The sequence below is a fragment of the Gamsiella multidivaricata genome (assembly GCF_025024155.1).
Source record: "Gamsiella multidivaricata strain RSA 2152 chromosome Unknown BC939scaffold_30, whole genome shotgun sequence".
NCBI classification, from domain to species: Eukaryota; Fungi; Mortierellomycota; class Mortierellomycetes; order Mortierellales; family Mortierellaceae; genus Gamsiella; species Gamsiella multidivaricata.
In genome coordinates this window covers 86233-100592 of record NW_026251738.1, presented here as the reverse complement: position 1 = coordinate 100592, position 14360 = coordinate 86233, and the positions used below count along the sequence as shown (strand labels likewise).

The window sequence follows — 14360 nt, the reverse complement described above, 5'->3', positions numbered from 1 at the left end:
GGAACGAGCCTACTCTGCACCTCTCTCTCTTCGTGGCTTGGTCACTATATCACTTTTACTGGGACTCCATCAGGACTCGTTCACCATTTCACTCCACTCAGCCCACCTTCAACTCATCCGCTCGGAGTGATTACAACGCGTCTTTGAAGCTCAAACTTCAATGCCAGCAATATGGATCGTAATGCTCCGTCAGACGTGGAAATCCTGGATATGGCGCGAGATGTCCTGTTGGTGTGTAGTGACCGCTCCCTGAAGGACATTATCGAGGACCTCACCATCACTGGAAACAGCGAAATGACAATCAACCGTATCTTTGACGGACAAGTATAAATCAATCCGTTTAATGGGCATTCTTGGTTTAGATTAGACATGAGGACCTCAACTGACTGAGAGACTAATGCTATCCTTTATCGGACAATTTAGTTTTTGACACCTTTGGATCCTCCTGTTGCCGTTGCAGGACAATCTCGCGACAACATTGTATTGCAGTTTTCGAGCTCAGAGGACGATAACAGTGATGAGGACGAATTCTTGCGTCTAATGTCTGGCATCACCCGAAAGGACAATGGGAAAGGGAGTGCCCGCGACATTATCCACCACGATTCTACAGTGAAGAGCGAACCACTCCATATTATGGACAAATATAAACCGGACCGCAATATGTTTGAGCATAAATCGAACAACGTAACCATTAAACGTGAATCAGATCTAGTTTCGGTGAAGCGAGAGATCCACCGCCCTTTGATTGAGCGCGAAACGAACAACGTCAGGATTGAGCAGGAACCAGCCCTAGTGGCGGTGAAGCAGGAAACCCACCACCGTTTAGTTGAACATGAAGCAAACAGCGTCAGGATTGAACAGACGTCAGACCTGATGGTGGTGAAGCAAGAAACCTACCGTCCTTTGATTGAGTACGAAATGAACAACGTCAGGATTGAGCAGGAACCAAACCTAGTGGTAGTGAAGCAGGAAACCCGCCGTCATTTAGTTGAACATGAAACAAACAGCGTCAGGATTGAGCAAGCGCCAGACCTGGCAACGGTGAAACGCGGGACACACAGCATTATGACCACGCATGTACCATCCCTTCAACCTTGCAGGAACCCGCTCGCGATCGGTGACGAGGATTATCACAGGGAGGCTCGGACGTTCGGAATTACGAGAATACCAGACACAATAGTACAGACAGTCGAGCCCGGTCCTTCGACTTTGCCTACGAACCTGGAGACTTCATTCGAGGGGAATGAAGACGAAGAATCTGTTGTTATCGATCTCCACTCCACACCTACACGGAAAAGCAGGAGGGATGCAGACAAATTCCAACTCGTATCGCCCATTCACAACGACGCTTTTCAGGACTGGGATTTTGAGCTCATATCTTTGCCAGCGCAAGGTCACAGATCTCCGACAGTCATTCTTTCATCTCCTGGGGCACCATTTACGAACCATGGGGTCTCATCTCCTTCCATGCCAAGTTGTCTTCGTTCCTATACCAACAATCCTTTCGATGCAAAGGCACCATCGCCTACAGACGATCTGTACAGGAGATATTCGCCAGATTTTGACGAGCGCGAGGCATCACCAACACCATGGCCATCAAAAAAAGTTCTCCCTCCACCTTCATCCCCACCAACGACGCTCTCGCATCGATCTCGCAAGGGCTCACCCATGGCAAGAGACTTGCTACCTAGGTCGACCAGAAAAGAAGACGAAGGATCTACTTTATGGAACCCCGATGAGGGATGGCGTGCTGGCACAATGACAACTAGCGCGTTTAGTATGGAGGCATTTGAGGATGACCGTTGGGACCATCTGGTTGATACGAGCTTGAGTCCGCCGAGAATGGCCCAGGAAGAACTGAACGACAGCGACGGCGAACTCATGAGTGATGTGTTTTCTGCGAGTTGGAAGGCAAAAGGACAAAAGCAGACAGGATTATCGAGAACCAGTTCAACCAAGGACTTGGGATCTCTTCCTTCAGCCATCTCAAGTCGGAAAGGAAAGAATAGAGCTACGTCTGCATCCACGGACCTGCTGGATTGGAACGACGATTTGGGTTCAACATGGTCATCTACAGCGGGAGATCGAGGCATGGGAGAGTCGCTTTCATTGGAAGAGGAGATAGTCGGACGAGCAAAGCAGAGGCAGAAGAGGGCAAGGCCACCGAGCGATGTTGATGACGATGGTCTGGACAAAGATGGGGCTGCCTCAGAGATCCAACGCAAAAAGGCAGAAAAGGAGAAGCAGAAACAGGCCAAGGAGGCTGAAAGGCAGGCCAAGGAGGCTGAAAGGCAGGCCAAGGAGGCTGAAAGACAGGCTAAGGAGGCTGAGAAACAGGCCAAGAAAGCTGCCCGCGAACAGGAGCAGCAAAAGAAGCGAGAACAAAAGGAACAGGAACGTTTGCTGAAAGAGGAGGAGAGGCAGGCTGAGAAGAAGGCTCTGCGCGAGTTGCGGATTGCGAACAGGCTTACCACAAAATCGGAAGGCGCTAAAGAGATGATTGTGTGCATCGAGGAGTCATTCTACAATTCAGACTTTGGTCTCACGGTGCAGGCCTATCTCGCTGCGATTGAATGTAAGGTCAACGTTCTCGCAGTAGCTGGGGCGGAGGTCTCGCGCAGTAATCGCAGCCAGGTCATCGATGCGTCCATTACATGCGACCCATGTCCCATTCCAAATATCGCGTTCTGGTACCGCATAGTCAACCATCGATACGACGAAGATCAGGGCCACTTCATACCTGTTGCGGAGCAGGAAGTCGAGCTGGAAGCGTTTACGCTCATCTACATGACCGCAAGTCATTTTACAGAGCTGATGGACGAAGGACGTCTTAGAGGTCACCTTGCCATTATCAAGCGGGACTTAAGGATGAGAAAGAACAAGGAGCGACTAAAGATGGCTGGCAAGCTGCACCACCAGACGATGCAGCTCAGAGAGGACCATGGGCAGCAACAGCGTATTATCTTTCTGGTCGTGGGAATGGAGAGCTTTTTCCGCAGCCGAAGGACAGCAACAAATAGGCAGTTTAAACAGGCGGTTCGTGCTATCGGCTCTGAATCTGGCCGGAATTCGGCACCGTCTAGAAATGCAACAGAAATTGAACACGAGCGCAATGAACGGGAACGCATTGAGCAAGAGATGCTATGGCTTCAACTTGATCAGCATTGCCTCGTTATTCACACCGACGACGACGAAGAAGCGGCTAATACAATTGCCAGTCTAACTGAGCAAATCGGACTACGACCATACAGGTAAAGTCTAATATTATACCGACATCTTGCTCAATCTTGTGCATGCAGAGACGTGTTGCTAATAGCATCCTCCTTTACGCATCCTTTAGCAATGCACGCAAGACAGGATTGAATGTCTGCGTCGAGGGCATCAGGTCTGGCGCAGACCCGAAGGACACCTGGATCAAAAGTCTGCAAGAGATCCACATGATTACGAACATCATTGCAAAGTCAATCGCAGAGGAATACCCGTCCCTCAAGAGCCTCTATGAGGGATATCGACAGTGCACAACCCCTTATCAGGCCCAGCTGATGCTGGAGGGAATCCCGGTAAGAACATTTTTATGATTAAGTAAATTGTTTCCAATGTCTACATAGTCGTCTTCCCCAATTCCTAACCTAGACTGTCGTTGTGCCTCAATGATACAGGTTATTGGCAGACGATCTACCCTGGGCAAAGTCATTTCGAGGAGAGTGTACGACGTATTTATGAGCACGGATCCGGAAAAGCCTGTTTCTTGACTCCAGGCGCGAGTAGAGCTTGGATAGCGCTTCAGGACTTTTAGCTACTTTTCAATAAAGTCATTAACAACTGAAGCAACTGCGGTAACTGAAGCAATTGGAGCGATACCACCTCCGAGCTTCGAAGGGATTCGGGCTTGACCGCAACAGTCACCTCTGCCAAGCCGCACCCCCAACCGCGAAGGGGCGTTGCTGATCGGGATCAGGGCCCTGGATTCCCATTCACCCCTCGAACGGCGACGGATCTAGATGGCACTCAATACAGGCAAGATTGTGCTCCGGACAGGAAACTTCTTCCTCCATTTAAATCGCCCTCATGCGCCTAGACTCTTTTCGACATCGACTTGCAGAGCGGCAACAGCACAGTCGAGCTTCAGGATCAGGAGCACAGGGTCGCGGCACGCTTTATCCACGAGCTCCCGCATTCTTCAGGAAACACCCTCTATTCCTAAAGAAACTATCGACGCCAGAAAGCAAACGGAAAATGGCCCTGATGATAATGAGGCCCCAAGAGAGCTGCCCCTGTCGCCCTATGGCGGACGATTCGGAGTACCTGAGCAACCCAAAAGCACCAAATCCATCGCGCTTGCGCAGGCAAACTCGAAGCGGTCTCCATTCGCAAAGGCTAAAGACGAGATAAAGAGCAAGGTTAACGACTGGACGGACAAGGAAAAGAATCTGGAAACGCGGAAAGAATTGTAAGCATGGAGGGTTGTCCTATTTGATGTTATTCTTGTTTTAGTGATACAGCTTGAGGGTATTGACAAATGCGATTTTGGTTTCATGTCCACGCCTTTGATAGATTGTACGATTTCCAGTCAGGCTACTTTAAAGAGTTTAGCGAGCTCTCAAGGGCGGGATCAAAGCTTTGGAAAGGAACAGCTAACATGATTAGTGCCGACGTATGTCTTGACATGGCTGAAAGACGACTCGATGCGGACCTGGAATGGCCCTAGCAAAATAATAATATGTCATTTGTTCCTCTTTCGATTTTCTAGAAAGCACTGTATATGCCTAACATCATTGGTACTTCACTCAAAACGTCAGAGCCTGTGGAGCTAGTCGACATCTTGCGTGGAAAGATCAGCGTGGTGGCGATTTCAGGGACACGCTTTGGCGAAGAGCAGATCGAGACGTTCATGACCCCATTCTTGAAGAGATGGCCTATGGGGACAAGGAACTCTAAGATCCAGCTTGTCGAGGTAAGGACCAACCAGCAATGGTATCGGAAAGAACGATGAATCTCCGTAAAAGCTGTGTAACTGAGTTCGGTACTGACTAGCATCACGTCATTTATAGCTCAATATTCAGGAGAACCCTTTAAAGGCCGGGTTAGTGCGGATGATGGTACCCTTCGTCAGAAAAACTATTCCAGAGGAGCGACATGTAAGGGACTCGGCTACATGAGTAGAATGTTAGGTCGATTCTTTATATAGCTTTTATTCACCTCTGGTCTGCTACTCATGGTAAATAGGCAAACTACATACTGCACTACAAATCCATTAAGCATCTGAAGGACTCGCTGAGCATGCAGAATTCCTATCTGGGATATATCTTCTTGGTCGACAACAACTGCAAGATCCGATGGGGTGCCCAGGGAAAAGCGCTCGACGCGGAGCTTCAGACGCTCCTCGACAGTGTGCAGCGACTCTCCGAGCGCGCAGAACGATAGACGGACTGCTCTTGCACACATGTACCTGTAGACAAGAATAAATGCACGCGCGTAATTGGACAGCACATGGACTACTGACGACAAATTTCGCACGAATCGCGTATTTGTGGTGGATTGCATCAGTTTTGCGCGCAGACCGTGCCGTACAAAGCAGAATGATTCACCCTCGACTTTCTCCTCCATTCATTCTCCTCATCCTCTCCTCCATCCTCTCAACTGACTGTGTACCATGTCTCTTCCACCTCAATACTCTGGACATCGCATCGCTGGCACGGCCGACGCACGCCACACGCTCGAACTGTACCTGGACTACGTGTGCCCATTTTCGGCTAAAATCTGGGACCAGGTCTACAACCATGTGCTCCCCTGGCTCGAAAAGGAACATCCAGGTCATTTTCAGGTAGGCAGCGTGAATGTTCAGTTGGTATGTCCGCATAAGAGGGCCGCACAGTGGGCCAGCATACCTGACTTTGATTTGTGGAAACATTACATTAGGTGATCGTGAGAAACCAGATCCAACCATGGCACCCGGCGTCTACTTTGACAGCAGAGGTGAATGATGCGACCAGCGTGTTAATTTTTCCATGCTTTTTCGTATAATGGACTGGAGTGTTGACGTACATCGATCTTCTACCTCTCCCTGTTACGGCTCCTTTTGCCAAGGCTGCGCTCGCTGTTGAAAAGATTGACCCATCACAGTTTGCCCCATTCAGCAATGTGCTGTTCACTCAGCAAAAGAGGTATGCCATGAATGATAGAAGGAGCTGTTGTCGTCATTGCTTCTCATGTCGCGATAATCTAACCATAAACTATTCTTCTTCGGAATCCTCGAGATTTTTTGACGAAACTATCATCGAGAAAAGCCGCGCGGATGGATACAGGGGTCTGGCCGCTCTTGCTGGGTTGACGTTGACATCCTCTCCAACGATCACGGAGGAAGGTGTGCACGGTCTTCTGCACATCGTCTCTGTCCAGGACGCTCAAGAGGCGACCAACACGGGCAACAAGGTCACGAATGACCTAAAATACTTTGTTAAGCTGGGTCGACAGAACGGAATCCACGTATCGCCGACGGCCCTTTGGGATGGGATTGTGGAGAACTCGATCAGCAGCGGCTGGACTTTGGATCAATGGAAGGAATTTTTCAAGAGCAAGCTGTAGACAGCGAGCTCTTGATCCGAACGCCCACAGTTCTGTAAAGCACTTGTTGCAATTGCAATAAAAACCAGACACTGCTTTTACTCTATAACCTTTTTACATTTTCCGTATGAGGGAATCACTATTGATGGCATTCATGTATTGGTCCGCTCCGGCCTAGGCTGAGCCTGTGCTGGTTGATGCCTGACGCCGTTCTTTTTCTGTTGTTTTTGTTGACTTGATTGAGCCAATCATTTGCCGTTTTCTTTCAGTGCGTCCATCCAAGAGAACATGAACCGCCACCAATTTCTAAACCCAATTCGCGTGTAGGGCAACAGTATAAATACGCGCCGTCTCGTTGTCTTTCTTTTCTGTCCTCCCATACTCTATAATCATCCCTCTTCTTCTTAGCAACCCCATCGCTACCGCTCCACCACCCCTTCCAGTCGCCGCCACGTCGATCCGCCTTCGTTCTCGTCTCCGTCCTTCTATCAGCCGCATTCCAGCGCTCTCCTTCTTACAACCAAGAGCCTTATCCCCAACCCAAGTCCACACCATGACCAAGAGAACCTCTGTATCCGGCAGCGGTTCGCTCAAGGACGTCGATATGGCCGCCGCCGAACAGTCTGTCAAGAAGCTCAAGGTCGACCAGCCCGTCTATGCCTACCCCAAGGATAATTACACCATCCAGTCCGAGTTCCTCAAAAAGTCCAAGTTCGAGGTTCTTTACATGGCCACGCGGGCCCGTGCCGAGGTCCCCCGCCTGCTGCTCGAATACGTCGGTGTATGTACTATGATGGTCATGCAACGCTCTTGGGACTAAGAATGGTATGTTGTTTGGTGTTTATCGACTAACGCATCAGCCTCTATTATAGGCAACGTACACCAGCGCTGCACCTGTGGACTGGCCTGCTGGTAAGAAAGACACCCCATTCGGCCTTCTTCCTGTCCTGACCCATTTCAAGCCAGATGGGTCCGCTTTCACTGTGCCCGAAGTTCCTGCTTTGGTCCGTTATCTGGCCCGTCTCTTTGGACTTGTTGGTGGGACTCTGGAAGAAGACGCCTTGCTGGATGCGTGTTTCCAGTGCGCCGTCCAGAATGTTCTTGACGTCTTAGTCATGGATATCTGGATGAAGCCTGATCCTAAGAAGAAGGAATGCATCGACGCCGCCTTTGAGAAGTTAGCCCCCTACTTTGACGGCTTTGAGCGTTACCTCGTGAAGAATGGCTCAAACGGATATCTTTTGGGCGAAAAAGTAACAGTTCAACTCTTTTCTGTTTTCTTTTCTTTTTTCTGGAAGGTGCACGGCCGCAATAACCTAAACTGAAATAAGCATTTGACTAACAATTGCGCTTGTTTATAACGCTTATACTGCGTATAGACAACGTTTGCTGAGTTCCCTTGGTTTGACTGGATGGATTATTTCTACTCAGAGTATCCAGAGCACATGAATGCCCTCGTTTCTGAGACTGTGCGACCTGCTGTTCACAAGTTGTACAAGCGCTTTGGGAGCAACCCTCGCATCCGCGCGTACATCGAGGGCGGTCGATGGGAATACCGCCCTGCATCATCCTTCATTGGACTCTACTCAACCGGAGTCAGTGTCGACGATTGGGAGCAAGGTACTTCATCCTATCTGTGCTCGGTATATGCTTAATGGTGTTACAACAAGGACTGCATTATGTCCTCAACTCACGCACTTCGCTCTTGTTTTATATATATAAAGCATATGAGTTCTACGCCAAAACGCTGGAATTGCAATGTGTGGAGAATGTCCAGCCCGAGCACGGCGGCGAGGGCGGTAGATACCTCGAATTCGTAGCGAATGAGCAGGAAAAGACAAAGTTCACTGTCTACTGCGCTGGAAAGAGTGAAGGTTCGAAGAATGACATTCCCAAACACAACACGGACATCTCTTTCGCTGTCAGGGATGTGAACGAGACCTACAGCAGATTGGTCAAGAAGGTAAGGCGAAGAAATCATATATTGAATGTTGAGCCTTTGACGCGAAATGGGTCGGCGTAACATGGGAGATTAATGGTTGATATGTATACCTGTGTTTATTTTCACTTTTTTTCTAGGGCGTCGAATTCAAGATGCCTCCTACAGAGATGCCCTGGGGATCCATGGCGCAGTTTACAGACCCAGATGGCAATGTTCTTACCATTAACTCGCTACCAGTGGCGGTGTCCAAGGACAAGTGAGCGGCCATGTCTCGGCCTAGCGCACCCTATGTAGCTATGAGAAATTTTGGGTCCTCCTTTCTACTATCTTGTTTGTGTCGTTCCTAAAATAAACGAGAATTCTGCAACTGAGATTTTTTATGAGCGCAAGACGTTGAACAGACCAACGAGGCAAGATATCCGCAATAATGAACCAAGCATTCATCATGGCCGTTGTTAACATCAGTTATTGCGGTAGCGCTCTACTCTGAGCTATACCCCTTTTCCCCTTTGAGACATTTCGCTACCATCGAGCCATTGCAATTTTACTGACCAAGTCTTTATCCGCGCTCTTTTGTCTATAACCATTATTTTCATCCCACTTTGCGCAGCTCCATTTGTTCTTAAGACCCCTCTACTGTTGTTCCAGCGCCTTGTGAAACCTATGCTCAGCCCAGGGTTTATAGTTCTGTAGCCGTTGTCGGAGCAGATCCCGGCCTTTTCAAGGGAATAGAGGTTCCATGAGCAGCGTTTGGATACTCAGAGAGTGCAAGTGAAGTGGTAGTGGATACGCCGAGTTTAAAACAAACAATGGGTGGCTATTACTTCCGAGCGATTGCATATTATACATATTCGAAGGGCGCTCGTTTGTGGTGTCCGACAATAGAAAGCGACAGAGCGGAAACAGAGCTGTGGGCCCGCAATATGGCAGAAGTACATAACTGAATCTCTGGCGCCCGGTGAAAAAGTCCACAGAACGCTGTGGGGGCGGGAGTGAGGGCCATAGCTCACTGTACCCGACTCGATCAGGATACGGAGCCCATCTATCGATCAGCTAGGCTTCAGATGGTCAACTACAGCGATCCCCGACGGTATTTGACAGCAGGCATAAATCCGATAATCAATTTGCTTTTCCATATTGTTGCCGCTGCTGCCCTCGTCCTTTGTATGCGTGCTTGTTAGTGGCAAATATTGAAAAAAATAAAATCTAGAACCGGCGGTAAATATATATGCCGCACACAGCAACTTTGCGATATACCCTTCTCCATTTAAATCATTCCGCTCTCAATGCCAGTGACAGTGAACAGGACTCGAATCCAAGTCTCCTTCTTTTATCAGCTTCAGCTCTTCTTTTGCCACGCAGGTTCTTGTGAGATTACAGCTGAATCATAACGAACTAGATGTGCCTCTGCGGTTATAATGTGGGATGTTGCCCTTGCTGAACATGAAAACAAATTCCTGTTGAGTGTGGCTCATCCAATAATACCTAGTAAGTTAGGAAAGCCAGACAAAACATTCTTAGTCATCCTCATGGTGTGCATCGTGTTTATAACCCAATCTCTGGTCCCAACATTGGGAGAACATGCTGCAACAGTCTTCGTTTCTGCCATAGTGTCCGGACACTGGATAAGCTTCAATGCGATGCTGGAGACTAATTTCTTTCATTTTCTTGGGAACGAAAGTTATCAAGCTTCGTTGTTAGTCGTTCCCTGCTCAACAATCTTCCGCTGCCGCATTTTTCTGCAGACGAGATGAGATCTAGATTCAAGTTCACTTGCCCATGTCTGTATGTGTCATTTTTGCGCCAAGATGACCTTCTCAAGCCCATCTGTCTAAAGGCCTCTATGCTTTTAGATGACTTCATGTCAAGTCCAAGTCTCGAAACAAGGTAGTTCAAATAAACAGGTACTGAATAATGTCCATGTATTAACGTATCGGGGAAATGACTAAGATTAAATGGCTCTGTTTTGTGTATTTTGGTCCTAGAAAGTCGCTGCGAACGCTGAAACTGGTGTGGAGATGGCATTGACGCGTTTCTTTTTTTTGTGGACGCGCAGAGACGTTGCGACGGAGCCTATTGATTTGGAGTATCGTACCAATTGACACAGTAGGTGTGTCTGTGCTGCTCAAGCCCCTCTGCTGTACGATCCGAAAGATCTTCTGGCGCAGTTTCTTATGGCCAAGCATCTCGCGCATTTCCCCTGCTATAACCTTAAATGCTTACCCCACATTGCCCTGGCTAGGATTGCTGCAACTTATCCGAACAGGCGTCCTCTCTTGCTGGCAATGTCTGCCCATTAAATTCAAAATGGCCGGTACTTGCTCGGGGCCATGGGGGAGGAAAGAAGATGAAGTAGCCAGTGCCGAGCATGCGATGCAAAGGGTCCTGGGCTCTTTTGTTAGGATAGTCTAACTATTTAACCATGCTGAACTATAGACAATTGATGGCCTTGATGTATTCATTTGGTGGCGTCAAACGACTTCAAGGCTGAGGATACCCAATTGAACAAGGTGAAACGAATAAGGTTTTGTGTCAGGCGTGGGATCCACTTTCTTCATCCCATCCCATCACACTCCATCCCTCCTTCCCATTCGACAGAGTTCATCCCAGCATTCCACCACCATCCAGCTGCCAATGCAGCCCTCCTTCTCTTCTTTTGTGTCTGTTTCCGCTCCTTCCTCCCGTCTCGGCCCCGTCCGATACTCCTGGCGTGCCCTTTTCTTTTTATATCTCTGACTATTGTTTAAAAGTTATTCTTGCCTGCTTTAGTTCGCTCCTTTTTTTCGTTCTTTCGTTATTTCGTTCTTTTGTTCTCTCGGTTTGATTTTCATATTCTTCATTCCTTCACCTCAGTCTAAAGGACAGGAATCAAAGAAACCCCAAGGAACCCAAGGGAACCAAGAAACCGGGAGCAGCTGCCCATCGCATAAATCATACAGAGGAGAACTAGTTCTTTATTATTAACGACCGACTGCAGTCTATCGACGACGCTCTCTACCAAACCTGGTACCTCAAGTCAAGTACAGAAATCAGCTCACGAACGGCAACTACCTATCACCAATTAAACCCACATAGCGATATACTCAATATCTGATCAGGCAGCAAAGGCGCCACTCGCTCTCTCCCTCTCTCTCGAGTTCCGCAAAAGGACGAAAAGGCACCCATGGCCATGGCTACACCCGCACCGGTGCCCACGTCGCTCAACCGTAACAGGAGCAATGACTTTGTCAGACGAGGGGACAGCACATCATCTACACATCAGCAGCAATACCAGTACCAGGATCAGGACCAGGACCAGGACCAGAGCCCACGGCGACAGCTCAAGACCAGCAAATCCGTCGATGGCCTACGTCGAGTTCGGTCTCACACCGCAGACCCGACCATGCATGGTCTCCACAGGAACTTTGACGACGTCCATATCAACTCCCCTAGCTTGACGCAGACTCAACTGGACGCTTATGGATCTCCGGCGACAGTGGAGAGTCAGGACCAATATTCCTCCGAACGCTCGGCACCGACGTCATATCGGAATGGGAAGGCGCCACCTCATTCAGGAAACGGGTATGGTTACGAACACGGCGGCAGCGAGCGTTCCTTTCCTCAGAAACAGCAGCAACAGCAACAGCAACAACACCAACTGGAGCAGCAAGACTATCATGCAACACAGGCTCCTGCTTCACATTCGCCATACCAAAATCTCAATATCCAGACCAACCAGGTCGCTTCACGATCAACCCCAAAGCTGTCATTTTTTCCACAGACAGCCACGCAGAGCAATTATACGAGTGAATCAAAGGAGACACGGTCATTCAATGGAACATCAGGGCAGCTGGACCCCAAACCGAAACCAAAGACATCCAAACTGAAGCCCATTGTCCTTGTTGAAAAGGACGATGATGAACACGTTGAGCGGTAAGAGACTCTTGATCGCACTTCAAAAAGTCCAGAATCTCTGACAATATTTTTTTATATATATTGCTCTCATGAGAAAAATATATATAACTAGTCCATTGAACCACACCTCCTTTCTCTGGAACATCTTTTCTTTATTACTAGAGATCAATATGGGTTTAAGAAGGAATCACAATGGCTCTCACACCACGACTTTGTGATCTTTGAGACCTACTATATTCCGATCATGGAGAGGCGTCGTCAGAAGTGGGCTATTTTCATGAATGATTCTCATGGAGAATTGCCCCCCAGATCTGCAAAACGTAAGACCCATCTTCTTGGTTTGTTACCCTGAAAAGACTTCTATAGAACTCTTTTTGCTGATGTCATGTATAATTTGGATACTTTTGATCTCGGGAATTTTTTTAGTCAAGAGATACATCCGCAAGGGCATCCCAGCAGCGCTCCGAGGCGAAGTAAGTATTTCTTCGATCGGGCAAGAAACAATATGGGCCAGATGAGAAATGCGACGAAAACTTTATTTATATTTTTGTGTCACCATCGACATCCTTTCTTTTGAAATAGGCATGGTTCCATTACAGCGGCGCAGAGGACAAATGTAAGGCAAATCCAGGACTGTTCAAACGACTGGTTGCTCAAGCCAAGGCCAAAGGGCCATCAAACGAACATGCCGAAGTTATCGAGCGAGGTAACTGTCCACCCCCTCCTGCTCCCCACACACACATGCTCCCCATCTCATCACCGTAAATATCTCCAAAAAAAAATCCCAATGCCAACAATACTGCGTATGATTATATCACCATAGATCTCCACAGGACCTTCCCCGAAAATATTAACTTCAAATCCCAGATCACCCAACACCAAGACGGCGCCTCCCACCTCTCCACCGACAATGTCGCCGCGATTCAATCCCTCCGCCGGGTTCTCCTCGCCTTTTCTCTCCACTGTCCCTCGATCGGATACTGTCAATCGCTCAACTATATTGCCGGGATGCTCTTGCTCTTCATGAACGAGGAGCAGTCGTTTTGGACATTGTCTGTAATCATACAGAATTTCCTGCCAGAGGGAATGTATGATGTGACGATGGAGGGCGCGAATATCGATCAAGCAGTCTTGATGACCTTAGTTATGGAACGTCTGCCGGCTATTTGGGCGAAATTCAGTGGTGGGGCTAATGCGGTTGAGATGGATGAGGGCGCAGGGTTGCCGACAGTGACACTTGTGACGAGTCATTGGTTCCTGACACTCTTTATCAATATCCTTCCCGTCGAGGTATGTATGAAGATGGGCGCTGATGCGAATGATGATGAACTTGAGCAGCGGCAGGAACCAATGGTCTAATCTCAGGTTTTTTTTTTTAAAAAAAAAAGTCGATTTTGAGAGTATGGGATTGCTTCTTTTACGAGGGTCGGAAGATCCTCTTTCGAGTCGCGCTCACCATCATGAGACTGCATGAGGCCGAGATCGCAAAAATCGACGACCCCTTGGAGGTCTTTCAAGTGGTCCAGGTAACGAATCCTCCCCTTTCCCATACCCTCTCATTCCGAGAACTGGTCAACAACTGCATCTACAAATGCGATTTTCCGCTTCAAAAACTAACATTCCCCGCTCCTTTTTTTTTTTTTTTTTTTTTTTTAAATCCCCATTCTATGCTCTTTGGCTGCGAAATTGTAGAATATACCCAAGCGAATGATCGACTGCCACAAGTTGATGGAGGCATGCTTCAAACGGCTGGGCTCGTTTGATCTGACGACTAAGGATATCGATCGCCGGTATGATCAGTTTAGGGCCAAAAGGAAAACCGTCAGGGCTTCCAGGGCTGGTATGCGTGATCCGAAGTAGTAGTATCCAGCGAGACCCGAGACAATCATCATGTTGTTGGAATAAAGCAGAGAAAAAAAATACAACGAACGTATTTTTTACATGTAATAGATTGAGGATA

General features: G+C 48.3%; 5 protein-coding genes across 5 annotated transcripts; all 5 read left to right on the top strand.

Annotated features, from left to right (window-relative positions):
- Window position 1: 1 nt before the first annotated feature.
- Window positions 2-3877, top strand: BC939DRAFT_152399 (uncharacterized protein). Its single transcript, XM_051550232.1, has 4 exons — window positions 2-231; window positions 424-3251; window positions 3341-3560; window positions 3660-3877. The coding sequence occupies exons 1-4, from the start codon at window positions 172-174 to the stop codon at window positions 3750-3752; spliced, it is 3201 nt and encodes a 1066-aa protein (XP_051412497.1). The 5' UTR covers window positions 2-171; the 3' UTR covers window positions 3753-3877.
- BC939DRAFT_152339 (ATP10 protein-domain-containing protein) lies at window positions 3878-5539 on the top strand. The gene is made up of 5 exons (XM_051550231.1): window positions 3878-4450; window positions 4555-4654; window positions 4751-4954; window positions 5052-5138; window positions 5227-5539. Exons 1-5 carry the CDS (start codon window positions 4002-4004, stop codon window positions 5422-5424), a joined length of 1038 nt encoding a protein of 345 aa, XP_051412496.1. The 5' UTR covers window positions 3878-4001; the 3' UTR covers window positions 5425-5539.
- A 114-nt stretch (window positions 5540-5653) lies between these two features.
- On the top strand, window positions 5654-6585 carry BC939DRAFT_484003 (uncharacterized protein; the record flags this gene model as incomplete). Its single annotated transcript, XM_051559227.1, has 4 exons — window positions 5654-5824; window positions 5920-5976; window positions 6088-6164; window positions 6258-6585. 4 exons carry the CDS (start codon window positions 5654-5656, stop codon window positions 6583-6585), a joined length of 633 nt encoding a protein of 210 aa, XP_051412495.1.
- Window positions 6586-6918: 333 nt separating this feature from the next.
- On the top strand, window positions 6919-8878 carry BC939DRAFT_450437 (Glyoxalase/Bleomycin resistance protein/Dihydroxybiphenyl dioxygenase). The gene is made up of 5 exons (XM_051555527.1): window positions 6919-7345; window positions 7437-7817; window positions 7944-8184; window positions 8289-8527; window positions 8644-8878. Exons 1-5 carry the CDS (start codon window positions 7118-7120, stop codon window positions 8764-8766), a joined length of 1212 nt encoding a protein of 403 aa, XP_051412494.1. The 5' UTR covers window positions 6919-7117; the 3' UTR covers window positions 8767-8878.
- Window positions 8879-11669: 2791 nt separating this feature from the next.
- BC939DRAFT_502869 (rab-GTPase-TBC domain-containing protein) lies at window positions 11670-14260 on the top strand (the record flags this gene model as incomplete). Its single annotated transcript, XM_051560334.1, has 7 exons — window positions 11670-12418; window positions 12563-12720; window positions 12827-12873; window positions 12983-13106; window positions 13224-13690; window positions 13789-13926; window positions 14093-14260. 7 exons carry the CDS (start codon window positions 11670-11672, stop codon window positions 14258-14260), a joined length of 1851 nt encoding a protein of 616 aa, XP_051412493.1.
- Between the last annotated feature and the right edge of the window lie 100 nt (window positions 14261-14360).

Coding starts and splice junctions, on each gene's coding strand:
- BC939DRAFT_152399 (XM_051550232.1), top strand. CDS start 172: ATGGATCGTAATGCTCCGTCAGACGTGGAAATCCTGGATATGGCGCGA. Junction 3,252..3,340: donor ATCGGACTACGACCATACAG/GTAAAGTCTAAT, acceptor CGCATCCTTTAG/CAATGCACGCAAGACAGGAT. Junction 3,561..3,659: donor TGATGCTGGAGGGAATCCCG/GTAAGAACATTT, acceptor TCAATGATACAG/GTTATTGGCAGACGATCTAC.
- BC939DRAFT_152339 (XM_051550231.1), top strand. CDS start 4,002: ATGGCACTCAATACAGGCAAGATTGTGCTCCGGACAGGAAACTTCTTC. Junction 4,955..5,051: donor CTAAGATCCAGCTTGTCGAG/GTAAGGACCAAC, acceptor CGTCATTTATAG/CTCAATATTCAGGAGAACCC. Junction 5,139..5,226: donor CTATTCCAGAGGAGCGACAT/GTAAGGGACTCG, acceptor CATGGTAAATAG/GCAAACTACATACTGCACTA.
- BC939DRAFT_450437 (XM_051555527.1), top strand. CDS start 7,118: ATGACCAAGAGAACCTCTGTATCCGGCAGCGGTTCGCTCAAGGACGTC. Junction 7,818..7,943: donor GATATCTTTTGGGCGAAAAA/GTAACAGTTCAA, acceptor TACTGCGTATAG/ACAACGTTTGCTGAGTTCCC. Junction 8,528..8,643: donor ACAGCAGATTGGTCAAGAAG/GTAAGGCGAAGA, acceptor CTTTTTTTCTAG/GGCGTCGAATTCAAGATGCC.